The sequence below is a fragment of the Prionailurus viverrinus genome, chromosome F1 (genome assembly GCF_022837055.1).
Source record: "Prionailurus viverrinus isolate Anna chromosome F1, UM_Priviv_1.0, whole genome shotgun sequence".
Classification (NCBI taxonomy): domain Eukaryota; kingdom Metazoa; phylum Chordata; class Mammalia; order Carnivora; family Felidae; genus Prionailurus; species Prionailurus viverrinus.
The window spans coordinates 61,415,905-61,441,136 of NC_062577.1; the positions used below are offsets into that span (position 1 = coordinate 61,415,905).

General features: G+C 46.4%; 2 protein-coding genes across 6 annotated transcripts in view; one reads left to right on the forward strand and one right to left on the reverse strand.

Moving 5' to 3' along the window:
- The window catches only part of CFAP126 (cilia and flagella associated protein 126), a 28,479-nt gene extending 23,402 nt beyond the window's left edge, over positions 1-5,077 (forward strand). The window contains exons 1-7 of one of the 3 annotated variants that reach the window (XM_047839845.1): positions 867-949; positions 1,654-1,758; positions 1,854-1,916; positions 3,322-3,384; positions 3,586-3,664; positions 4,150-4,326; positions 4,662-5,077. In XM_047839845.1, the coding sequence (XP_047695801.1) occupies positions 3,323-3,384; positions 3,586-3,664; positions 4,150-4,326; positions 4,662-5,000 (657 nt within the window). In that variant the 5' untranslated portion in view covers positions 867-949; positions 1,654-1,758; positions 1,854-1,916; position 3,322 and the 3' untranslated portion in view covers positions 5,001-5,077. Of the gene's footprint in view, positions 1-866; positions 950-1,653; positions 1,811-1,853; positions 1,917-3,321; positions 3,385-3,583; positions 3,665-4,149; positions 4,327-4,661 lie in introns of those variants that run through there. The other 2 variants (XM_047839843.1, XM_047839844.1) reach the window with 2 other exon arrangements.
- Positions 5,078-6,680: 1,603 nt separating this feature from the next.
- SDHC (succinate dehydrogenase complex subunit C) overlaps positions 6,681-25,232 on the reverse strand; it is a 35,952-nt gene continuing 17,400 nt past the window's right edge. For all 3 annotated transcript variants that reach the window (XM_047839847.1, XM_047839846.1, XM_047839848.1), the window contains 2 exons: positions 10,631-10,794; positions 6,681-7,549 (listed from right to left, as the gene is read on the reverse strand). In XM_047839847.1, coding sequence (XP_047695803.1) covers positions 7,445-7,549; positions 10,631-10,794 — 269 coding nt within the window. In that variant the 3' untranslated portion in view covers positions 6,681-7,444. The remainder of the gene's footprint in view (positions 7,550-10,630; positions 10,795-25,232) is intronic.

Genomic DNA, 25,232 nt, shown 5'->3' on the forward strand with positions numbered 1-25,232 from the left:
GGCATAGTATCTTTGGCAACGTGACATTGTCTACTCAACGTTCTAAATGCACAAGCCTTTTGACTTTCCGATTCACGTTTAGGAACGTATCCTATCAATCCCGTACGTTCGTAAGAATACATACAGGTCTATCTATATCTATTCATAAAGATATATATGCATATATAGATTTTCATTGCAAGCACGTCTATAACAGCAAAAGGCTGGAAATAACCTAAATGGTCAAGTAGTTACGACAGCAATAGTAACAGTAATTGCCTCTGAGGAGCAAGACTGGGGGTTGAAGTCAGGTGGAGACTTGACATCCTTCTGTAAAACTGGAACTCCCCCCACCCCCAGTACATTACTTCGCCCATTAAACAACAACTAGTTAATTCTTAAAAATAAGAATGCGGTCATCAGATAATTACAACTCTATCAGAAGAGCGAACCAGCTGAAGGCAGAAGTTCCATGAGAAATGCAGTTGCTTAACTGTCACTGTGCTTTCAGGACCACAAAGGATACCCTAGAGCACAGTCCTTGGTTCTTAATGGTATCACCCTAGGGTGCTGAGGACCGCAGGGAATGAGCACACACGTCCTTTCCAGACTTCAGGTTATCCCGGGGTTAACTGCCAGAGCCTACAGAACCAAGGCTCTTTGTACCTCCAATTCTAGAAGCGCAGGAGTGTTCTTATACCCGGTGTGTTGGTTGGGGTGGTGACTTGGGTGGGGGTGGGGGGAGAGGAAGGGAGAAGGGACTGACGACTCTCCCTTATGACGCTCTCTTGGTTCTCCATCATCATTTCTTTGAACTGACTTTTTTCATGTCAACATCTCATGTATAAACAGACTTTACAACTTATGTGGCAGTGCCACTTTCTCATGAATTCTGACAACCCAGTAAATGGATATGCTGATGCCATTTTACAGGAGTCTCAGAGGGCTTGCCCAGTCCCACAAACATTAGGTTTGTGCCCTGGCACCACCACTTAATTCCCCAAATCTGGTGCCTTCCACACCATGGTTTTCTCACCATCCCTGCCCGATCTCCCCCCACCGGCTCCTGATCCTACCCCATCCCTGCCAACACCAAGTATCTGTGTTCTTAAGCCCTGAGATTCTGAAGTGATGGAGGAGACAGGAGCCATTTAAGGACAAAGGACAAGAGATGCTTTTTCCTTCTGGGGATAAATCTAAGTCGCGTTATAAAACATTATTTCTGTCTGAGAAAATGAAGTAGGGGACCTATAAACAGTTGCCCTAGTACTGAGTACCTCCTATGCAATGACACTGTTTAGACACTTTGCACTTTATCTCATTTACCCTGTAAAGGGAGGCCCTATTATCTTCACAATACAAATGAGTCTACACGAGTTTAGAAGGGAGGGTGGTGCCTGGGTTGCTCGGTCGATTAAATACCCAGCTCTTAGTTTCGGCTCAGGTCACCATCTCATGGTTCAAGGGGTTCAAGCCCCATGTTGGGCTCTGTGCTGATAGTGCAAAGCCTAACTGGGATTCCCTCTCTCCCCCTCTCTGCCGCTCCCCTGCTCACTCTCTCTCAAAACAAACTTCAAAAAAAAGTTTCTTTAAAGAAGAGAGAGGGCTGCTATTGAGCTAATTTTTTCATGTTTATTTACTCTCTCACATCCCTAAAACGAAAATGAACCTAAGTGTCACGGGAAAGGTTGGAGCAGTGTCATCGGAGAAAGCGAAGAACAAGTAGAAGGGACCGGCAGTCCCGGAAGGTCTGCCTTCTGCAGTTGCCAGGCAACAAAGGTAAACAGCGAAAAGTGGCAGGATCATGGCCACCAACTACAGTGCAAACCAGGTAAGCTCTTTTCCCATCTCTAACATTTCATCTTGCCTTCCAGACTCCAAGTTTGGACTGACCCTCCCATGGGATTCTGATTATTGAATGGACAGCTGAAAGTGGGGTGAGACTATTTTTCACCTCCTTAGCTCCTCAGGGTAGAGGGCCCAATGATGAGCAAAAGGTATTTCAGGGTTAAGTTTGTAGGATCTAAACAAGAGGTCAGCAAGTCTTTTTTTCTGTAAAGGGCAAAGGGATAAATATTTTATTTTTAGGGCCAAGAGACACAATCAGAGATATTATGTGGGTACTTACATCAGCAAAATATTTTTCCATAAAATTTTGACAAGATTGAAAATATAGTAACTGCATATTTTTGGGAATACTAATGAAAAAACGATTTTTTTTAGATCGTGTTTATTTAAGTTCGAGAGAGACTGAGGCAGCACCAGCAGGGTGGGGGAGGGAGAGAGGGAGAGAGGGAGAGAGGGAGAGAGGGAGAGAGGGAGAGAGGGAGAGAGGGAGGGAAGGAGGAAGGGAGGGAGAGAGAGGGAGAGAGAGAAAATCCCAAGCAGGCTCCGCACTGTCAGCACAGAGCCCAATATGGGGCTGGAACTCATGAACTTGCAAGATCATGATCTGAGCCGAAACCAAGAGTCAGGCGCTTAACTGACGGAGCCATCCAGGAGCCCCGAAAAAAATGGAATTCTTATGGGATGAGAAAACATTTTAGTTAATTGGGATACAAAGCTAGTGTTACCTTTTATCATATCAATCGCAAATATTCGTCTATAAAAAACATTCTTAGCTTTCTCAGGTCATCCCAAGACAGACTGGAGGATGGGTTTGGCCCACGGGCCACTTTGCTGACCCCTGTTTTGGACCAGGGGTCCCCAGTAAAAAGATAATGCGAGTTGCAACGTAACTGAAAATTTTCTAGTAGCTACATGAAAAAAATTAAAAAGAAATCAAATTAAGTTTATTTTATTTTGAGAGAGAGTATGTGTGTGTGTGTGCGCACGTGACCAGGGGAGGGGCAGAGAGGGGCAGAGAGAGGATCCCAAGCAGGCTCCGCACTCTCAGCACAGAGACCAATGTAGGGCTCGATCCCACGAACCAGGAGATCATCACCTGAGCTGAAATCAAGAGTAGGATTCTCAACTGCCTGAGCCACCAGGTGCCCCCGAAATAAAATTAATTTTAATGATACACTTAGTAAGTCCAAAATATTATTTAATGTTTAATCAATACTTTAAATGTGTGCATTCTCTTTTTTGTACTGTCTTCATTGTATTTTCTATTTCCAAAGCACCACCATTCAGACTAGTCACGTTTCAAGTGTCTACTAGCCACATGTGGCTAGTGGCCCATGTTGAACAGCACACATGCAGACCCAAGAGTACATCCCTTCTACAGTGAGTTAAAGCCTTCAGGTCTTTGGTCCTCCGCTCTCAAGGACTCGCCTAGTTATCATTTCCTGGGCATGGGGCCTTTGAGCCTCACAGAGATTCTCGTCTTTCTCTCCACAGTATGAAAAAGCTTTCTCACCCAAGTATCTGCAGAACTGGTCTCCCGCCAAGCCAACAAAAGAGGTTCATGGGCAGGGCTCCTGCAAGGCCGGTTTCTGATTCTTTACCCCATGTTCTCTGTCACTGACTGGCACCGAACTCCTTAGCCTGTTCTAAAGTCTAAGACCCTCCTCTCCCTCAGCCCTTACCTCAAGCCCCTAGGACACCTTCTCTCTTTTCCACTCCATTTTCACAAACACTTCTCTCCTCGCTTCTACCCTAGAGAATTTCTTCCCACGAAGGCTACACTCAGTTTATCGCCAATGATCGTGGCCATCTGCTGCCCTCGGTGCCCCGTTCCAAGGTGAGATACTGATCTTCATCCCTACTGAGAAAGGTAAAGAACTGAGGCACAGAACTGGGGTGACCGAGACTGGAGGTTTGCAATCTAGCACAGCCACTATCTGGAAATTAAAATTCCATCTAATTCACCACTGCAACACGACCACCCCCAAACTGCCAGTTTATCCAACATGACAGAGTGAGCACCCAGAATTCCTTACACTGATGAACACCTTCACGTGATGATACTTATGCAGTGGGCACTCTGTCAGACTTAGCCCAAGGACACAGGATTTAATTTAGGCCCTCAGAGTTAATATGCTGAAAAAAATAAGAGTGGCCTAAATGAGAAAGGGGGTAAAGCGAGGGTGGGGAGGCTGTGTCTCTGACTGATTTCGTCGCCACGCCTCCCGAGGGTACAGGGTGGAAGGGAGACAACAGACCTGCCAACAGGTGTGGTACTGGGAGTGGGGACCCTGCCGCAGGACCGCGTCATCTTCCTTTTAGGCAAGTCCTTGGGGATCCTTCATGGGCACCTGGCAAATGCCTCTGAAGGTGCCCCCCGCCCGGGTGACCCTGACCTCCCGTACAGTGGCTGGTGCTGCCTCCCTCACCAAGTGGATACAGAAAAATCCGGATTTACTCAAGGCCTCCAACGGGCTGCGTCCTGAAATCTTCGGCAAGGTATCTATTCCTCCCACCCAACCTCAAATCCTATTATCCCCCCCCCCCCCCCCCGCTTCTTTTCAACCTCAAAAATGCCTCTTGTTACGGCATCACTATCCCAGCAGGGGAGCCTCTAACCAGCTCTGTCTTAGCCTGTCTAGTCCCCGTCTTCTGACACCTAAGGAGAGGAGCTAATGACATCTTACGCCCTCCCCCCTGCCCAGTGTAAAATGACCTGACCTGACCTTTTGTCCATGGTACGGGGAGAAAGGGAGCTAGGATTCTAAGGATTCTAAGGACCAGGAACGATCTAGGCCTGACCAGAAACATAACTCTTGCATTCTACCCGACAGCCTCAGGACCCAGACAGTCAGAGGAAACTCGGGAAGTGGATCACAAAGACCGTACAACAAGCACCAAGTCCCACCATAATCCCCAACTCCCCAGCTGTAAACCTCAGTTCCCCAGACCAACCCCAAAGCTCACACCCCTCTGCAGGTCACACTCCAGGCCCCCAAAGCCCAGCCATCTCTCCCAAGAGCCCACCTGGGAGCCCGCGCATGCCGGAGCACTGGGCAGGTCCTAATTTAGCTGAGGTCCAGACGTACAAACCTGGAACTCCGGAGACACCCAGGGACCCCACTGAGAAAACCTGTCTGGAGACTGAGCGAAGGAAGCAAGACCCCTGGTGAGGGATATAGAACAGGGAGATTTCAGGGTGGGAATAAAGGTACGTTTGGAAAATAAACATCATTTGTTGAATCTTTTAGTGACTTGGATGTTTTCCTCCTGTTATGGTTGCCCCCGGTAACCCGTTAGTAGGAGGAGGGTTGGAGGAAACAGAATAGGAATAAGAACATGACAGGGGCTTGAGGTGGAATACGTGTTTACACAGGTTGAGTCACTTATACTCCAAAAGCGACCAAGAGTAAGTTGGTCTGAATCGTAGCAAAAGAAATCTCAAACCACCAGTCCCTCACTGCCACCCCTCATTTTTCACCCCGAGCATTCCTACTGCAACTTCTGGGTCGGAAGTACAGGCGTTGAGTAGAGGCTGCATGCGTGTGTCTGGAGAAGATGGGGGAGAAAAGGTAAGGAAAGCCAGACACGGGCAGAAGACACTACCTTTGTGTAAGACTTCACACCTGAGGATGGTGAACACACCAGGAAGACAAACTAGAGAGAGCTATAAAAGTGAAACTCAAGCAAACGTACATCCATAGTTTGAAAACTGAAGATACAAAAGTGATTAGAAGATAGAGGGGGGGGGAAAAAAACCCTAAAAAACAAAGAGAGATGGTAAGTAGGAATTGAGGGCAGAATAACAAACTTGATGACCACTGGACCCCAACCCCAACCAGTCAAATGGTTAAGAAGCCACCAAAAAAGTTAAGATCCGCTTCCCGGCTTCTAACACCTGTTTACCATTCTCCTGTTCTACATCGTCCTGGTGCTGACTGTTCAATGCAATGCCCTTGCCGAACCTTTCCCGGTTCCGATGTCAAAACCTTCCCTCATGGACATTTGTCCCTCACTCCAAGGACAAGGACAAAGGACATAGGGTTTAAGCGGAGGAAGGCTACAAAGACTCTTCAGGGCTAGTTGCACAAAAAGGGAGAAGCAATCAGCGTGGAAAGCCAAAGACCCCTTGGGGGCCGGGAGGAAGACTCTTGTGGCAGCAGGTCCCCGCGGTCTTGGCTTAAACGAGGTCTTCCTGCCCAACGGCCACCAGTTACACAGTCCCTGTTCCTCCTCTCCAACCCACAGCATTAACCAGTTGGCCAACAGGTCAGACAGACAAGACAGATGTTACCCCTGAGTTTCCAAAGAATATCAAAACAGCACTCCCACCAAGGGAGTTAGGGACCCAAGAGCCTGGCTCATATAGATTTTCAAAGCAGCAAGTCTTCCCATTAAATTACAAATTTTTGCCGGGTCTTGAATAATCCCTCCTGTCTCGTCTCTGCCCCCCTTTCTCTCCCAGTCTATGTACCCAGCTCATGATCCCTCAGCTGCCACCTCTGGGGCTCTGGCTCCCTTCCTGGCTCACAGCGTGCTGAACTGCACCAGGAGGTTTATAAGCAGTTCTCAGCGGGATTCTGGAGCCTGTGGGAACGCCGAGCTTCCACATGCTAAGCTTCCTTTCTCTTGCTCCTTCCGTCTCTGAGGCTTCTGTATGATATTCGATCTCTGGCTACTTGCATTTGATTCCCTAAAGACCGTTCCAGTGGTCAGTGGCAGAGGGACGAGCGGTTTCCCTCCTGTGAAAGGTCAGATTGGGGGATGTGAACGCCTGAGAGCAGAGGGAGTGGGGAGGAAACTGGCTCCTCCCCGACCGCCGTTCTCTGGGTTTCTCTCGATTTCAAGGAGAGTCAAAGACAAAACGATTTTTTTAATTCAGTTTCAGAAAAAGATGCCCTACGAACTTGGATTAGCAAAGAGGCTCATTTTTCCAGAAACGCAGGGGGAAAAAATAACCCTTCATAGGTTCAGCGATAACTTTCTGGGTCTTCCTTTTGCATCAAGAGCTGTGTATCTCTCCCCCCCCCCCCCCCCCCCCCCCCGAGCACCTGCTTCAAGAGTCAACTGATTCTCTTTATCTCCCTCTAGCTGGGACAGGCTAATTCCCCGCCACCCCCACCCCTGTGCTTTCGGTCATGCTGTGTGGGCGCTGAAGACCCTGGGCTCTGACCAGTGAACAGAACTGTCCTTTAAGCTAGCAACCCACAGGCGGTGGCGCCCACAGCCCCACTCCCGGTCCCCGTGGCAGAGGCCACAGAGCTGGCATTGTTTCCACTGTCTCAGGAAGAAGGAGCCAAAAGCTGACCGTCAGCACAAATCAAGGCCCAATATGGACAGAGAATGAGGGCTCCCAGGCCCGGAGTAGGCTGTAGGCTGGGGGCAGGAAAAGGGAATTTTTGAGTCATTCCATCTTTAGAAACGAGGGGAAACTGGGCCCTTTCCCACTGCCATGGCTCTATAAGGTATCTACTGCTACTGAGCTCCAAGGGGATGTGCGAGCACAAAGGGTCTGAGGAAATCAGGAGAACTGCGCCTCGGCTGGAGAAGAGAGTCACCAACAGGAAGACAGGTCAGTGAATCATTTATGGGAAGACAATGCTGGGAACTTCACTCTTCACATGGCTGCCAGCCCTACAGAGGACAACACAGTAAGAACCAAGACAGCCACTCCAGACTGGTACAGCTGGGGGATCTTCAGACCTTTCCCGAGGTCCCACATCTGCAGAAAAAAGAAGAAAAAAAAAAAAAAAAGAAGGAGAAGAAAGCAAGCAAGAAAGGATTTCAGCAATCAGGGTCCTGGCTACTGTCCTTTCTGACACAGGAGCCCCACCTCATGGAGGGCAACCGCCCTCAGCCCGGGTCAAGGGGGAAAGTGCTTCTCTCACACCCGACCCACCTCCACCTTTCTCAAAGCCCGTGCGACATGGCACCCACCCCCCCCTTCTCCCGGGGACAGGAAAGGCATCCTCGGCCCCTACATACAGAAGCTTCCAGACTGAAGAGATGTAACTTTCCCTCGTGACACCACCACCAAATCAGTGTTTCCCCAAGTGTGTCCCTCCACAAACCAGTCCCTCAGAATGCTGAGAGTTACTGCACGAGAAAACTTCTATGGTCAAGTGAATTTGGTGGCCGTTTAGCTGCAAGACTTCTGAAACAACTTATTCACGTACAGCGCGAAGCTCCACAACGGGGGCGCACTACACGTGATTCCTCAGACACGGTGGCTCACGGGACCCCCGCTGAGAAGTCACATCTGTCAGAGAACCAGTACCCTAAGAAAATACTCTGGGATCTAGACCACGACGTCTCAGTTCTGTTTGTCAGTATATTTATAGCGAAAGTTCACGAAAGAATAAGCGATATTTACCATTAGCGTGTGTGTGCTACGTTCTGTATGCCGCATCCTACTAAATTCCTGTTTTGTTGTTTTTTAAAGAACCTCTATGCCCAATGTGGGGCTTGAACCCACGACCCTAAGACCAAGAGTCGCACTCTCCACCGACTGAGCCAGCCGGGCACCCCTAATTTCTGGTTTTGTGGGTAATAACCCACTAACCTGATTTTCTACCCATTGCAACAAAAACCAGGGGTTTAAAAACACTGATCTCGACTCTCTTGTACCCCAGGGACACTAACATACTGTACTCTGAGTCACTAAAAGATCCCCTAGGGCAAAAGCAGAATTTCTAGGTTCTACACTTTCCACACTTGGCTGCCCCCTGCACAGCACCAACGCCCACACTCTGGGTTAAGCTAAGTCAGGAGCACTTCAGAGAAAAGTCAGGGAGAGCCCAGCGCGGGGTCAGGGAGTAGGAGTCAGGCCTCCCTCTACCTGGACCAGATTAGGAGTCAAGCAGATTCCACATAGAGCTGTTCTGCCTACATAGGAACGGTGTTTTACCAACAAAAAAACCCCAAAACAAAACAAAACAGAAAAAAGGAGCCCTACTGGCTGGTAGTGATGGAGGGACACTCCTCAGAACACCAGAGACCCTGTCACTTCTCAGTCTCCTACATCAATGCCACTGACCACGCCCCATCAGGTCTTCAGGGAAGGCAGCTATCAGGCTCAGAGAGGCTCAGAGAGGCTCAGAGAGGCTCAGAGGGCGAGAGCTGGCACTGCCGTGCAGAGTAGACCAAATCCTGTCCCACACTCAGAGCCAGCACTCGCCACAAGAAAAAAAATAAAAGCAGATTTAAGGGCTTAAGAAAAGCCTTTAGGCTCCCCACTGTGTCAACAAAGAGATTACCATTACAGGCAGGAACCAGGGCAGAAAAACCTTGACTGCATTCTGAGATTTTGCAAGACCTCTTCCCCTAACCCCCCCTCTTACTGAGACCAAAGCAGATACAGGGCAAACCCCGCCTGAGCCAGGATGTGACCAGAGGAAGCTGATCGGCTGATTTTCATTAGAGAGATCTGTTCTGCGGAATAAGAAGTCATTAATGGAAATGCCCTCCTTCCCTATCCCCTCCCAGAGGGCAGTGAAGTCATTGTGAATCAAACTGGACACCACCCCAGGGAACAGTTGATAGATACACTTAATTAAATAGGTCATTCAGTCCCTCACTTTTCTGATTCCATTAAAGTGTCTTTTGGACCAGACTGAAATTTAGAAAGTGCTTGTCTCTAGACTCTGATGTGGAAGGTTTAAAGGTCACATTAAGGCAAAAGTATCCATCTGGCAGATGACTCAGGTTCAGAAGGAAGGAAGATTAGAAACAATGGAATCAAAATTGTCTTCCTGGGAAAGAAAGCAAGGCTGGGGTAGGGAGATCACAAAATCTTAAAACGCTGGAGGAGAGACTAATCTCTGACCCGGGGCAGGCGTGATTAAGCTTTAATCCCTTTATAAAATAGAGACGGAAACACTAGTTTTGAACTGACCCAAGGTCACACAGGAGGCAACACCAGGACAGCTTTTAGGCCATCAACAAATTTTTAACCCCAATATTAAAATCTGGGATCCTAGCTACCCAGCTGCTGTTAAAGGTGGCCCCATTCTCTCTAACAGCTCAACAAAAGACCAAAAACAGTTCGGGCATCTGGGTGGCTCAGTCGGTTGGGCGCCCGACCTCAGCTCAGGTCATGATCCTGTGCTTTGTGGGTTTGAGCCCCGCGTCGGGCTCTGTGCTGACAGCTCGGAGCCTGGAGCCTGGAGCCTGCTTCGGATTCTGTGTCTCCCTCTCTCTCTGCCCTCCCCCACTCACACACACACTCTATCTCTCTCAAAAATAAACACTAAAAAACAAAAACAAACAAACAAAAAAAACCAAGCACTCCACCCCTTATTTCCAGTTAAAAAAAAAAAACAACAGTCAACTCGATCCGATGTTAAGATAACAGAAGTTAACAGAAGTTAATATATTTGACTCCAGCAGTTTGTCACCTGGATTGACAGGAATCAGCAACCATCTAGCTCATAACTGAAACCCCAGGCTCTAGAACAGAGGCTGACACACAGTAGGCGCCAGTTAATTACGCGTGTACTAAGTACGCCTCCTAGGCCAGAGGGACGTCCTGGCTTCAGGGGTCTCTTGTAGTGACGCGCCTCACACAACGGACGAGTTCGCAGTGAGACCAAGCAAGGGTCTGGCTGGCCTACAGCCAGTGCTCGGCGGGGCTGCCGAGCAGGGCACGGGACCCGGGGACCCGTTGAGCTTTCCCCAAGCGGCCCCCGGGCAAAGGTCAGCACAACTAACTTCAGGGGCAGCACCAAACCCAGGCAACAAAGGAGAGAACCCTACGTTCCCCTATATTCCCTTCACCCCGAAAGCGCGTAAACAATGAACTTACCAAGTGTCGGATCCCATTCCAGGTGTGATACATGAGAGGGAAGACAAGAGCGAACTTGGCTGTGTAGATCAGCGATGGCCCCAGACACAGGGACTTGACAAGTTCCAGATGAGACTCAAAGTTCCCAGGGACCAAGAGGGCCGACAAACCAAACAGAGAGACCCCTGACGAGAAAACCAAATAAGCCCATTAGAGCTGCCCACCCGCTACGGCTAACGTCACACACAAAACTGGTTCTACGACAGCCCCTGGCACCTGTCGTACGATTCTCACCCATCCTGAAACGGCAAGATTTAAACTAATGCTCGAGTCTGTGGTGAGCGGGAGGCTGCCTGGCACCTGACCCTAATCTCTGAAATCTGCCACACACGTTAGCACATTATTCCTCCCGTCAACATCCCTCTCTACAAGAGTGACACCTGCCACTCCAGAAGTCACCTTCTGACCGCATCTAGATTATCATCTCTGGAAGGAAAAAATAAAAACAGGATATTCAGTCCTATGTCAAGACTGAGAAACATTTTTTAAGTCGTTCAAATCTCTACCCCACACACACACAAAATGTAACTCAAAATGGATCAGAGAGCTAAATGGAAGAGCTAAAACAGTAAAACTCTCAGGAAATCACGGGAGTAAATCTTTATGACCCTAGATTAGGCACTGGCTTCTTAATATGATGGCAAAACCATCGGTGACAAAAGAATAAATTGGGCTTTATCAAAATTAAAATTTTTTTTGCTGTGAACCATGTCATCAACAAAGTCAAAAGACGAATAAAAGGATAGCATGGGGAATAAAGTCAATGACACCGTAACAGCGACGCAGACACATATAGTGACATGGTAGCTACACTTGCAGCGAGCACAGCATAATGTACAGAGAAGCTAAGTCAGTGTTTGTACGCCCGAAACACGCAACACTGTGTGTCAACTACACTCAAAAGAAAAAGTAGGAAAACACAGAAGCTGTTTGTAAATCGTCTGTCTGATAAGGGACCTGTATCCAGAATACATCAAAGACTCTTACAGCTCGATAATAAAAAGACAACTCAGGGGCGCCTGGGTGGCTCAGTCGGTTAAACGTCCAACTTCGGCTCAGGTCACGATCTCGCGGTATGTGAGTTCGAGCCCCGCGTCGGGCTCTGGGCTGATGGCTCGGAGCCTGGAGCCTGCTTCCGGTTCTGTGTCTCCCTCTCTCTGGCCCTCCCCCGTTCATGCTGTGTCTCTCCCTGTCTCAAAAATAAATAAACGTTAAAAAAATTTAAAAAAAAACCCAATTTAAAAACAGGCAAAGGAGGGGCACCTGGCTGGCTCAGTCAGAGGAGGGTAAGACTCTTAATCTCGGGGTCAGGAGTTCGAGCCCCACACTGCTAACAGAGATTACTAAAAAAGATAAACTTAAAAAAATAGGCAAAGGATCTAAATAGTAAAGATAAATAAATGGCTGATAAGTACGTGAAAAGATGCTCAACACAATTAGCCATTAGGGAAACACAAACCAAACCCATAATGAGCAGCCCTGGGTGGCTCAGTCAGTTAAGTGTCCGACTTTGGCTCAGGTCATGATCTCACAGTTTGTGAGTTCAAGCCCCACACTGGGTTGTCTCTGTCAGCTCAGAGCCCACTTCAAATCCTCTGTCTCTGTCTGCCCCTCCCTCTCTCTCTAATACATTTTTAAAAATCTTAAAAAAAATCACAGTGAGAATCTACTTCACATCTACTAGGATGCTATATCTAAATATAAAATTACGCACACCTTGACATAAAATATGCACATTTATATAAGTATCAAAAGCGTTCAGTCTGTCTTTAGTAACATAAATATAAAAAGACAGATAATAACAAGTGTTGGCAAGGATGCAGACAAATTAGGATCTCAAACACTGCCGGTGGGAATGTGAAATGGTGTTACAGTCACTTTGGACAACAGTCTGGCGTTCCTCAAAATGATAACAGAATTAACACATGACCTAACAATTTCACTTCCAGGTATACACACAAAAGAAATGAAACAGAAGTCTACTCAAACACTTATACACAATAGCAGCATTACTCACGGTAGCCAAAAACTGGGAACAACCCAAATACCCATCAATCAACGAATGAGTAAATTAAACACAGTCTAGCCGTATACGGACACATGCTACAACACGGAGGAAATTTGGAAACGTTATCCTAAGTGAAAGACACCTGTCACCGAGGACCCCGTATTGCAGAATCTGCTTATATGAAATGTTCCACACAGACAAGTCTACACAGACCGAGTAGGTAAGTGCTTGCCTTGGGCTAGACGATTGGGAGGGAAATGGGGAGTGATAAATGATATGGGGTTTCCCTTTGTAATGATTAAAACGTTCTAAATTTTCATTGAGGAGGGCACTTGCACTGGGTGTTGTATGTAGCGATGAATCACGGCAATCTGCCCCCCACAACCAAGAGCACACTGTATACACTGTATGTTAGCCAACTTGACAATAAATTATATTTAAAAAAAATATGTTCTAAATCTTATCATGGTGATTGTTATACAACTCTGGGAATATACTAAAAACTGAATTCTACACTTTAAATAAGTGAATTGCATGGTGTATGAATTATGTCTCAATAAAGCGGTCATGAGAAACAATCTCTACTCCAATAGCTGCCACCTAGTTCCCACCCCTACACATTTCCACCGGTAACTGTGGCTCATTACAGAGTGATTCTCAACAGCACGGTGAAAGGCTATTAACTTTATTTTAACAAGCATCTAATTTTCCATCTCCACTCAAGGTAGAAGAGGGACCAGAACTGTGGCAACTGAGCACCAGAAGGAATCTTGTGCAAGTCAGGCTATTGGGATGGCTACGCAAACTCTTTCCAAGAAGATCTGTTTTTCTTCGAGCGAGCAAACAAGGGAGAGGGGGCAGAGGGAGAGTGAGAATCTTAAGCAGGCTGCACGCTCAGCATGGAGCCCAGTGAGGGGTACGATCCCACAACCCAGGGATCGTGACCTGAGCCAAAATCAAGAGTGGACACTTAACCGACTGAGCCACCCAAGCGCCCCTCCAAGAAGATCCTAAAGAACGTGAAATATTGGGGCACCTGGGTGGCGCAGTCGGTTAAGCGTCCGACTTCAGCCAGGTCACGATCTCGCGGTCCGGGAGTTCGAGCCCCGCGTCGGGCTCTGGGCTGATGGCTCGGAGCCTGGAACCTGTTTCCGATTCTGTGTCTCCCTCTCTCTCTCTGCCCCTCCCCCGTTCATGCTCTGTCTCTCTCTGTCCCAAAAATAAATAAACGTTGAAAAAAAAAAATTAAAAAAAAAAAAAGAACGTGAAATATTTACAGCGGCAGGAGTTGGAAGACAGCGTGCAGGGAGTGTAACTTCTAGAAGGCCATTCTACTCCACTCTTGTCAAGTGTGGCAAACACACACGCCTCCATTTCACAGACACTTACGAAAAGCATCCTTCGTACTAAATCTGTATGAAGCTTGCAGACAGAAAAATGAAGACCTGGTCTTTGCCCTTAGGAAGCTTAGTGTCCAGCTTTTTTTTTTTTTTTTTTTACTTAGGGAAATCAATCCACAGGACCAAGTAAGGTGCTAAAGGGCACCAGCCCACAACCAAGGTATCTGTGTGCACAGGGCGCTAAGGAACTCAAAAGACAACAACCAAGATCCATCTGGTGGGAGGAGCAGAGTACCCTGAAAAGCTTTCTCGCGGAGGTGCTTTTAAGCTAAGTTCAAAAAATCTTTTGTTTAAGTTTATTCATTTATTTTTGAGGGAGGCAGAGACAGTGTGAGCAGGGGAGGGGCAGAGAGAGACAGAGATCCCAAGCAGATGCTGCACTGTCAGCACAGAGCCTGCCACAGGCTTCAACTCACGGAACCTGAAGATCATGACCTGAGCTGAAACTGAGTCAGGTGCTTAACCGACTGAGCCACCCCGGCGCCCCTGAGCTGAGTTTTGAGAAAAGAGATAAGGGGACAGCAAAGTGGGGAGTGGCGGGATACATCAAAGAGGGCCTTACATGCCAAACTACACAGTTTAAACTTGATCCTGCCAGTCAAGGATGACAGATTTCAGGGGCGCCTGGGTGGCTCAGTCGGTTGAGCGTCCGACTTTGGCTCAGGTCATGATCTCGCAGTCCGTGAGTTCGAGCCCCGCGTCGGGCTCTGGGCTGACAGCTCAGAGCCCGGACCCTGCTTTGTCTGTGTCTCCCCCTCTCTCTGCCCCTCCCCTGCTCGCACTCAGTCCCTCTCTCTCTCTCTCTTTCTCTCTCAAAAATAAATAAAAACATTAAAAAAAAAAAAAAGGATGAGATTTCATCCTGGTACCAATCAAACGCAGTTCACCTCAGCGCCAATCCGTACCAATTAATAATGACTGTCTCAAGTGTTACAGTAAGACATGCAGACAGCCAACAGGCACACGAAGAGATGCACGCCAAGGGTCACCTGGGAAATGCAAATCAAAACCACAAGGACACATCACCTCACACCTGTCGGATGGCTAGTATCAAAAAGAAAAGAAATACCAAACGTCAGCAAGGATGTGGAGAAAAGAGAACCCTTGCGCACTGGTGATGGGAATGTAAATCGGTGCAAACACTGTGGGAAACAGTATGGAGGTTCCGCAAAACATGACAAACAGAAATGACATGTGATCCAGTAATTCCACTACTGGGTATTTACCCAAAGGAAACAAAAATTTAATTCAGGGCCACACGGCTGGCTCAATTGGAGGAGCATGTATCTCTTGACATCAGGGTCATGAGTTCAAGTCCCACATTGGGTGTAGAGATTACTAAAAAAATAAATAAATGAACTTAGGGCCCCTGGGTGGCTCAGTTGGTTAAGCGTCCGACTCAGCTCAGGTCATAATCTCACGTTTCATGAGTTCAAGCCTCGCTGTGCTGACAGCTCAGAGCCTGGAGCCTGCTTCGGATTCTGTGTCTTCCTCTCTCTCTCTCTCTCTCAAAAATAAATATCAAAAAAAATTTTTTTTAAATAAATGAACTTAAAAAAATTCACTAATTCAAAAAGATATATGTACCCCTATGTTTATGGCAACATTATTTACCAATGGCCAAGATATGGAAGCAACCCAAGTGTTCACTGGTAGGTGAATGGACAAAGAAGATGTGTATGCACCCAGTGGAATACTACTCAAGCATAAAAAAGAACGAGACCTGGCTATCTGCTACAACATGGCTGGAGTGAGAGGGTATTATGCTAAGTGAAACAAGTTAGAAAAAGACAAACAGCATATGATTTCACTCATACGTGGAATCTAAAAAACCAAACAGACTCTTAAATACACAGAACAAATTAGTGGTTGCCAGAGAGGAGGTGGATGGGGGAAGAGGTTAAATAGGTAAGGGGGATTAAGAGGTACAAATTTCTGGGGCGCCTGGGTGGCTCGGTTAAGCGTCCAACTTCCGCTCGGGTCATGATCTCCCGTTCGTGAGTTCGAGCCCCGCGTCGGACTCTGTGCTGACAGCTCAGAGTCTGGAGCCTGCTTCAGATTCTGTGTCTTCTTCTCTCTCTGCTCCTATCCCGCTCATGCTCTCTCAAAAATAAACATTAAAAAAATTTTAAGAAAAAAAGAGGTACAAATTTCCAGTTATAAAATAAACAAATCACAGAAATGAAAAGTGCAGCACAGGGGATATAGTCAGTAATACTGTAATGACATTGTACGGGGACAGGTGGTGACTTCACTTATACTGAGCACTGAGAAATGCAGAGTTGTCAAATCAATATACTGTACACCTGAAACAACCAACCAGAAAAAAGGTGTTGTAGTGAGAAGGACTGTGAGGCTGTATCACATACACAAACACTGATCTGCCCTCGGCTCAGAAGGAGGAGATGTTTACTTGAGCCAAAACCTGCCATTCTTTTTTTTTTTTTAATGTTTATTTATTTTTGAGAGAGAGAGAGAGAGACAGAGCATGAGCAGAGTAGGAGCAGAGAGAGAGGGAGAGACAGAATCTGAAGCAGGTTCCAGGCTCTGAGCTGTCAGCACAGAGCCCAATGTGGGGCTAGAACCCAGGAACCACAAGATCATGATCTGAGCTGAAGTTGGACACTTAACCGACTGAGCCACCCAGGTGCCCCAAATCCTGCCATTCCTAATGGGACTGATAAATCATTAAGGGTTTTAAACTGGACAGTGATATGGTCACATATGCCCTTTGAGAAGGTCAACCTGGCAGCCACAGGGGACAGAGGACAGTAATCACAGGGGAGGCAGGAAGTCTGAACAGGAGGCTGTGGGTAATTCCGGGTCTTCGGTGGATGAAGGTGGTAGCCTGACTGAAGACAGTAACAGAATAAAGAATGGACAACTAAAAAAGATGTAAGGAGGTAAGATCTGGGGACATGGGGTAAATGAGGGAAGTCAAGGGTGGTGGTTTGCATGAGCGACTGATAATGCCCTTTACCCACACAGGGAATGAGGGAAACACATTCAGGTTTGGTTTGTCAGAGGACTGACGTTGATACTCCGGGAAGGAAAAGACAGGTTCAATTCAGAGGACACCTAAGGTGGAGGTACGGGAGGAACGTCAAGGTTGCATATGCAGTAAGCAGCTGGATCAAGGTCTAAAGCTCTGACCTGAAGACACAGATTTGAGCGTCATCCCAAGGTCAGTGATAAGTGAAGTCTGAAGTGTGGACGCGGCAACTGAGGGAGGGAAATCCACCTGGCGATGAGGTCCTCAAGAGCAAGGGCCATGACTTACTCATTTCTGTAACCACAGCATTTCACACAGCGACCGGCACAAACCAAGGTCTCTACGCGACTGGGTCGAGGAGTACAGGTGGCAACCTGGGACTTGTGACTGGAGCCCGAAGTGGGGGACCATCAGCCCGAAGGGCTGAACCCCTTAACCCGTGAGGTCTGCACTAACTCTGAGTGGTGAGTATCACTACTGAACTGAATTGGAGGACACTCGGTGCGTGGACAATTGAAAAATTTGTCGTTAATGGGAAAAATATGAATTTGGTGTCAGACCGTTGTGTGTAAAACAGTTCAGAAAAGAGCCCCTGTTTTTTGATGTCTATTTATTTTTGAGAGAGCGAGCAAGTATGTATGGGTGTGTGCGTACAGGCGAGGGGCAGAGAGAATGGGGGGACAGGGGATCCGAAGCGGGTTCTGTACTGACAGCAGAGAGCCAGATGTGGGGCTCAAACTCCCAAACTGCAAGATCGTGACCTGAGCTGGAGTCGGACGCTTAACTGACTGAGCCACCCAGGCACCCCAGAAAAAAAAAGCCCTTTTTAAAAAGAACATAAAGGCAGCCAGCCAACACGGTCTCTCCTCTAATTATACATAGACTGGAATTTGTGTGGTGATCCCCAGATCTCCCTGACCTCCCAGAAACATCACTTAATTTTTTTTTTCCTGATTACAAAAATACATCGCAAAGAACTACAACATTATAGAAGAGTATGGTTTACAAAGGTTCCCCATAATCCCACTACTCAGAGATAACCATTTTGTGTATATCCAGAGACACTGTGTCATTTCATGTCATTTTCATATCAGAAAAATACCACCTACTGCAAATACAATTATTGCTACAGCCATCGTTTACTGAAAACTTACATAATTATTTAATCCTCCTAACCATCTGAAAAATTAGCACCATCTTCACTTAGCAGTGAATGAAATGAGGTTCAGAAACATTAAGAAGCATATCCAAGTTTACTTAGCATCAAGTGAACGGGCTGGGATTTGAACACAAAACTCAGATCCTTTCTGCTAACACCACACTTTTTTCTTAAGCACTTATAAACTCCTGACTCGTAATTGTTTTTTCAGACTTGCTGGTGTTTCCACTGTTTAAAAAATACTGATCTTAAAAAAACTGGCTCGGGGTTATGGAGGAGAATGGTGTCGAGAACAACTGATTTATTTTGAGACGTTTGTTTGCTTTCAAATTGATTAAGCTGACAAAATTCTATGACATTCATAGAAGCAAAGGCTGAAGATGTTGCTGTTCACATCCCAGGATTTCCATTAGTTTTGACTCTGGAAGGTTATCCCAGAGTAGGTGGTGTTATTCTAAGATGAGGCAGCCTGACCAGTCTGGTCTTCTGGGAGGGGAGTGTTGCTATGAGCGGCCATTCCTGGGACTCAGCAGTTAGACTGCTGTTACATGGTGTGCACAGATCAGAGCGGAGTCTGTCTGGATATCTTAGGCATATGTGTGCCTATCAAAGTTTCGGATGAAGGTTTGCACTGAAATTCCAAGAACAGTGGAGGGGTCCTGTGACCTTCTAACTTTCTATCTATCCAGACCAAATCTATCCAAAGATCCTTGAATCCTCTTGGGCCATATCTTCTCAAATCTTCTCAAACTCTCTCAGTTCATGGTACCTCAGTGTTTTCAGTAATTTTTTTTTTAAGGGTATCCCTAAGCCAAAAGAGATACCTAACAGTTTTGTTTCTTAACTAATTAGATCCAAACAACTCAAGTATTTATGTCCTGACAATTTAGCAGCCATCTGGAAAAACAAAAAACAAAAAAACTATTCACATAATGGCAAGAGGAATTTTCTTTTTAATTTCAGCTGTCAATAACCACAATGACTTACTAATGGGATGTATACACTGTTGAATACTGCACAACTTCTCCAACCCCGGCTATCAGACTGGCCGTCACCATCATCATTTCCAGGTCCACAGATTCTCACACGGGCCAGGCGGAAGGATCAGCCTTTCAGTGAGAGACTGCTCGCATACACGGGCAAACCTCTGCTCAGGCAGTCAGCTTCCTTTCTGGAAACGCCAAAGGCCTTACGTACAGACCTATAGGTAATCAGCGGAACTCTGAAGTGGCTGCTTTTCTCTTCTGGGCTTGGCATGAGAGGGAAGGGACATCAGTCACTGATTCTCAAATGTGGCGTGTTACGGACACAGCAGGAATCCTGGCCACTGAGGCGGCGTGGAGAAAGCAGCAGCACAACCTGTGCAGTAAGACAAAGCAGTCCAGTTCTTACTGTCACTAACCAGCCACTTACTCCTCACTTCCCTTTCTGCTTGTATTAATGCCAGTTAGGATGGTGAGAATTAAATTAAATACTAGACGTGAATTTCCGAATACAGGCCTGGTGGCGATTATTCTTTCTGTGAATGCTTGGGATACTTCTGCACCGTTCAGAAAATGTCTCATCATCTGCAGCTGAAGAGCTTGTTCTCGGCCTTTCCTACTCACAAGCGCTACGGTTCTGTCCTCGCATTACCAGGATGAAGTGGCCTGGCAAAATCGATGGTCTCCAGAAGAGCAAATGCTTCTCCGAAGGGTTTTACTTTTTCTCAGTGCAGGAACCCTCCTGCCGCCGACCCCGCCAGAGGCTGCAGGGAGGCCGACAGGCACAACAGGACATGATGAGATTAGTGTGCGAGCACTTCGGATACAAGAACAATCAGGTGCTGTCACCGGGGCTGGGTGAACCATCACGTGGACGGCTCCAGCAAGGCTCTTGCACAGGTTTCCGTTCTCATCTGCAGGGACATCTGCAGGGCCGTGCTGGGAAGAAGGGTCTGAAAGGGCTTCGGATGGCTTCTGGAAGTGGCCACAGGACTTGCTGCCAACCTGAGGGGCTCTGTATGTAGCGCTTTACTGCAGTGCAGCAGGCCAGAGCTGGTCCCCACAGCCCAGGGAAAGCACCACTTAATTTGTCTGACTGATTAGATGGGACAACTTCAGTGGCTTTGTTTTCCTAATTTACATAGTTTAGCTGTTAGAGGAGCCCCCCCTTGGGCACTGAGGTCATTGGAGGAGAGGCTATCACCAGCTTCCTGGTATACTAGGCATCAGAGGGGAATTTGGGAAATCGCATATTTGGTTTCCTCTCATATTTTTTCACTTATAATGAGGAAAGGTTTGGCCAAAGTCACTTTTGACTGAATTAACTGATTGACATTCCTTGTTCAAAGATGTGCTATGGTAAGAAATATATATTTGGTCTCTCCCCCTAGTTCCTGGCACACCAGTCCTGACACCTTTGGAACTTCTAGAGTGGGAAGAGTGTCTTGGGATGACCGGTGGCTGGGGGCCCCTAGACAGCTTCAGGACGGGGGCTAGTTGCCAGAAAGACCAAGGCAGGGATGGAGGGTTGGAACTTCCATCCCCACCCCCTCCTCCCCATCCCCACCCCCCACATCTCTGCAAAGGAGTGGCTGGTGCTTGAGCTAATATGGCCAATAACGTGATCAATCCTGCCTACGTGAGAAACCTCCATAAAACCCCCTGAACGACAGGTTTTGAGCTGCTTTCAAGTTGTTGAACACATCAGGTGCAGAAAGGGTGGTGTTAGAAAAACCCACAGGCCGACCATGGTGACGCTTAGGGCAAAGCAGCAAACCTAACTTGATACCTAAGCTAACTGCAGTTTCAACTTCCCAGCAGTGTAACCAGTCAACACGGAATTTCCTGGTCAATCTGAGTAAATTTACTGATAGGAAATTTACTGATAGATACCTTCCATGCCCCTCAGGAGGGCAACCTTGCCTAAACAATGCATTTTTCCTTCCTTTTCCTTCCTTTCCTTTTTTTTTTTTTTGAAGATTTTTTTGAAGATTTTATTTTGGGGGCGTCTGGGTGGCTCAGTCGGTTAAGCATCTGACTCTTGATCTCAGCTCAGGTCATGATCTCACTGTTCGTGGGTTCAAGCCCCGCATCCGGCTCTGTGCTGACAGCGCGGAGCCTGCTTGGGATTCTCTATCGCACTACTCTCTGTCCCTCCCCTGCTCGCTCTCTCTCTCTTCTCTCTCTCAAAATAAATAAATAAGCATGTTAAGATTTTATTTTTAACTAATCACTATACCCAATGTGGGGCTCAAACTCACAACGTCAAGATTGAAAGTCACATGATCTACCCACTCAACCAGCCAGGCGCCCCTCTTTTTTTTTTTTTTTTTTAATGCCTTCTCTCTACCTTTAAAAACCTTTCTTTTGTTTAGCTCAGCAGAGCATCTCCTTGCTAAAAAGGGATGCTGCCCAATTCATGAATCAATTCATAAAGCCAATCAGATCCTCACTTTTACTCAGCTGAACTTTGGTGTTATTTTAAATACACCAGAGAGGGCATGGGAACTCCACGCACACTGACAGCCGCCCGTCCACCCCTATATGTTGTCCTACATTCCTCTTCCATTTGGCTCTTCTGAGGGGCATCCTTCATTTTAAAAAAATCACTAAATGTAAGTAAAGTGTTTTCAGGAGTTCTGATGAGCCGTTCTAGCAAATTATCAAGGGAGGGGTCATGAAGACTCTGATTTACAGCCAGAACTTTCTATCTAGTGTTTAATTCCCACAATCCTAACTAGGCATTAATACAAGCAGGAAAGGAAGTGAGCCTGTATAGTACCTGGTTAGTGACACATTGGGAACCGAACACAGATCTGTCCTACTCCCAAAGTTTACTCTTGTTACTTTGTCTCCACTGCCTCAGTGACTAGGATCCCTAACACATTCGAGAATCAATGACTAATGCCCCATCTCATGACAAGCCCAGAAGAAAAAAGCAGTCATTTTCAAGTTCCATTAGTTACTTTATAAATCTGTAAGGCCTTTAGCTTTTCTAGAAAAGAAACAGACGGCCTGAGCAGAAGGCTCGTGTATGCATTCAGGCAATCTCTCACTGAAGGTCTCTGACCTGACCCGTATTTACTAACAACCCCAGACCTTCAGGACCATTCCCACACCCCTCTGAGGTCACTGTAAGCTTCATTTGTAGTTGCAATTCCTCTGAATACCTGCTATTTTGCACCCACCCGGGCTTCTTCTAAACTCACGGGGTTTCCGGTGGTGTTGCCGCATCCTGACTGCCTCCCCCAGCCTCACTCTTGCTGCAGCTTCCGCTACCTGCCACTCTCAAGGGACTGACCTGATCGCATCAAGACTGTTATACCATCTGTCACTATGAAAAGCCATGAGTGTTTTACTCCCTACAGCATCTAAGCAATGGAAGAGTATTACTGGCCATCTCTTCCCATATTTTAAAGGATTGTTTACGAAGTCCCTTTGCAATAAATTCTATTTTAAAGTCAAACTAGCGTCATCACACTTTTTGGTTCAACATGCTTTTCACAATTTACATATTGGCTGCAAAATCTCTACAGTGGACTTGTCCCAGCCAGCCTGTCCTATTACTGGAATGAGAACAGGAACTTTTCTTTCTTTTTTTTTTAATGTAAAGCTCTATGCTCAATGTGGGGCTTCAACTCACAACCCCAAGATCAAGAGTCAAGTGCTCTGCTGACCGAGCCAGCCAGGCACCCCGAAAACAGGAAACTTTTATGACTTCCAAAGATCTACAGGCTCAAGTTCCAACTTCCCCACACGGCAGTCAAGGTCCTTCACTGTCTAGCACGTTTTCCAGCCTTACCTTCTGCCACTTCTCCCGTAAACACTACTCTCAAACAACCAGACCCAGTCATCACCATCCAGTGACTCTGGACACTTCCCAACCCCTAGGCCATAAGGTAGTTTCTCTGTTGGAATGTCCTCCTCTACCACCTCTTAATGAACTCTCCTCCTCATCCTTCTCTCAAGCTCTCCAACTCCTTCACAGATGGTGTCTCCTCAGGGACCCCATATTTCTATGAAAAAGTTATTGCAGAGCATTATATATATTTATTAATCTTACTCCTTAGACTCCTCTGCCCTTGAGGGTAGGGGCCATTACTATCACTATTTAATGTCTAATGCAAGCAGGAGATGAACTAGAAGGCAGGAAAAATGAACATTTCTGAAATGACCCCCATGAGCAAAATGACTTAGATGGTTGTATTCATTTAGTAAACGGAGATCTACTAAGCACCTACTGCGTGTCTGCCAGTGGGTATGGAGGGTAAAGAAGGTACATGCAGTCCCCACTCTCTGTAGAGTTAGCAGTCTAATAAAAGAGACAGATTTATAAAAAGTAAGCAAACAAAAGAATTACAAATATGTAATAAAAGCTCTGAAAGAGGCGACCAGTGCAATAAGAACTATGAAGGAACAGTGCTGTGAAACAGAAAATTAACAAAAGAACTAGAACTGGAAACTCCTTAATTAGAGATGGTGGTAGGCAAAGTACTTTTTTTTTTTTTTTTTTTTTTAGGGGGGAGAGAGAGAGAAAATAAATGAAACAAATGAATCCCAAGCAGGCTCCACACTCAACACGGAGCCCGATGTGGGGCTTGATCCCTTGACCCTGGGATTATGACCTGATGATTCTGGTCAATGCAATCATGCAATGATTCTGGGGTGAGAAAGGCTTTTGCGCATTCAAAGGAATTCAAAGACCAGTGTGGCCAGAGCACAGGAAGCAAGGGGAGGCAAGGCCAGACGAGGCAGGGCACTTTATGCCACGGTGGAGATTTGAATTTTAATCTAAGCGCAAAGGCAAATGCAGTGATAGGGTGACTCTAAGTGTGACATGATTCAATTTATTTTCATAAGGTTTTGTTTCTCCGGCCGTTAAGTGAAGAACAGACTGGAGGAGAGCCACAAGAATGCAAAGATCACAGATGCTGGGACTGACTTCATTTCAGGCCAAATTCACCATCTGGTCCAGTGCACTTCATCTTCTAAGAGACCGCTGCCATTAAATTTATCGTACTTCTCATTCCTGTTTTCCTAAGTCAACATCCAGAGTGTGGTTTCTTGAAATCCCATCAATTCTGGGAGAGGCATTAATAAGATGCTCATTTTAACAAGGAATAAAACTGAGGTTCAGAGAGCTGACCGGGTTGCCTGCGTCACCCACCTATTGAAAATAGGTTCCCTTCCAGTTTTGAATGGACCTTCAGCATTTGAGGGAAACAGGAAAACTACTACCATATACACAACAGCCACTACGTTCCATCCTGGAATTAGGGGAAAACGTTAGGGATAAACTGGATACGTGCTGATGAATACAAGGTCTTTCAAGGGGGTAAAGATAGGAAAGAAGTAAGTTGCTGCTAAGTAGGGTTGTGAAAAAAATATGTATCACCGTTAGCTATGTTTGGCAAACGAATATTTTTTAATTAGTATGGTCTATGAAAGAGTCAACATCCTCTGTCTCATTCGGTGGTGATAAATACACTGAGATGAAAAGGGAAACTAAAGCCTGATAAACTGCTCTTGTTCTTTCAATGATTTTTAGGATTAAATTTGCTCATCAACACCACCAAACTAAGCATACAGAATCAATCTAGCAATTCTAAGATTCAAAGTAGGCAGAAAGAAAGTAACTGAATTTACAGCTAGCATAACCTAATCTTGAAGTCTGTTATATTATTTTCAGTCCAAGTGGGTTAAAAACCAGAAACTATACACAGATTCTAAGACAATAGCAATCATCCCTTTACCAACCAAAGGAATGATAAGTAGGGATGATAATAGCCGATCTTAGGTAGGAGTTCCTATCCCTACTTGATTACCAACAAATGTGACTTTGAACGGCAAAGACATGGCATTAGCTAATTTCTGCCAATGTCTTAGCAGCAGCTGCCTAAATACAGGGTCCCTACACTTGAGCCAGCAGTCCCGCTGATGAGCACTTCTGTAAAAACACAGTCTACAGGGGGCGCCTGGGTGGCACAGTCGGTTAAGCGACCAACTTCAGCAAGGTCACAA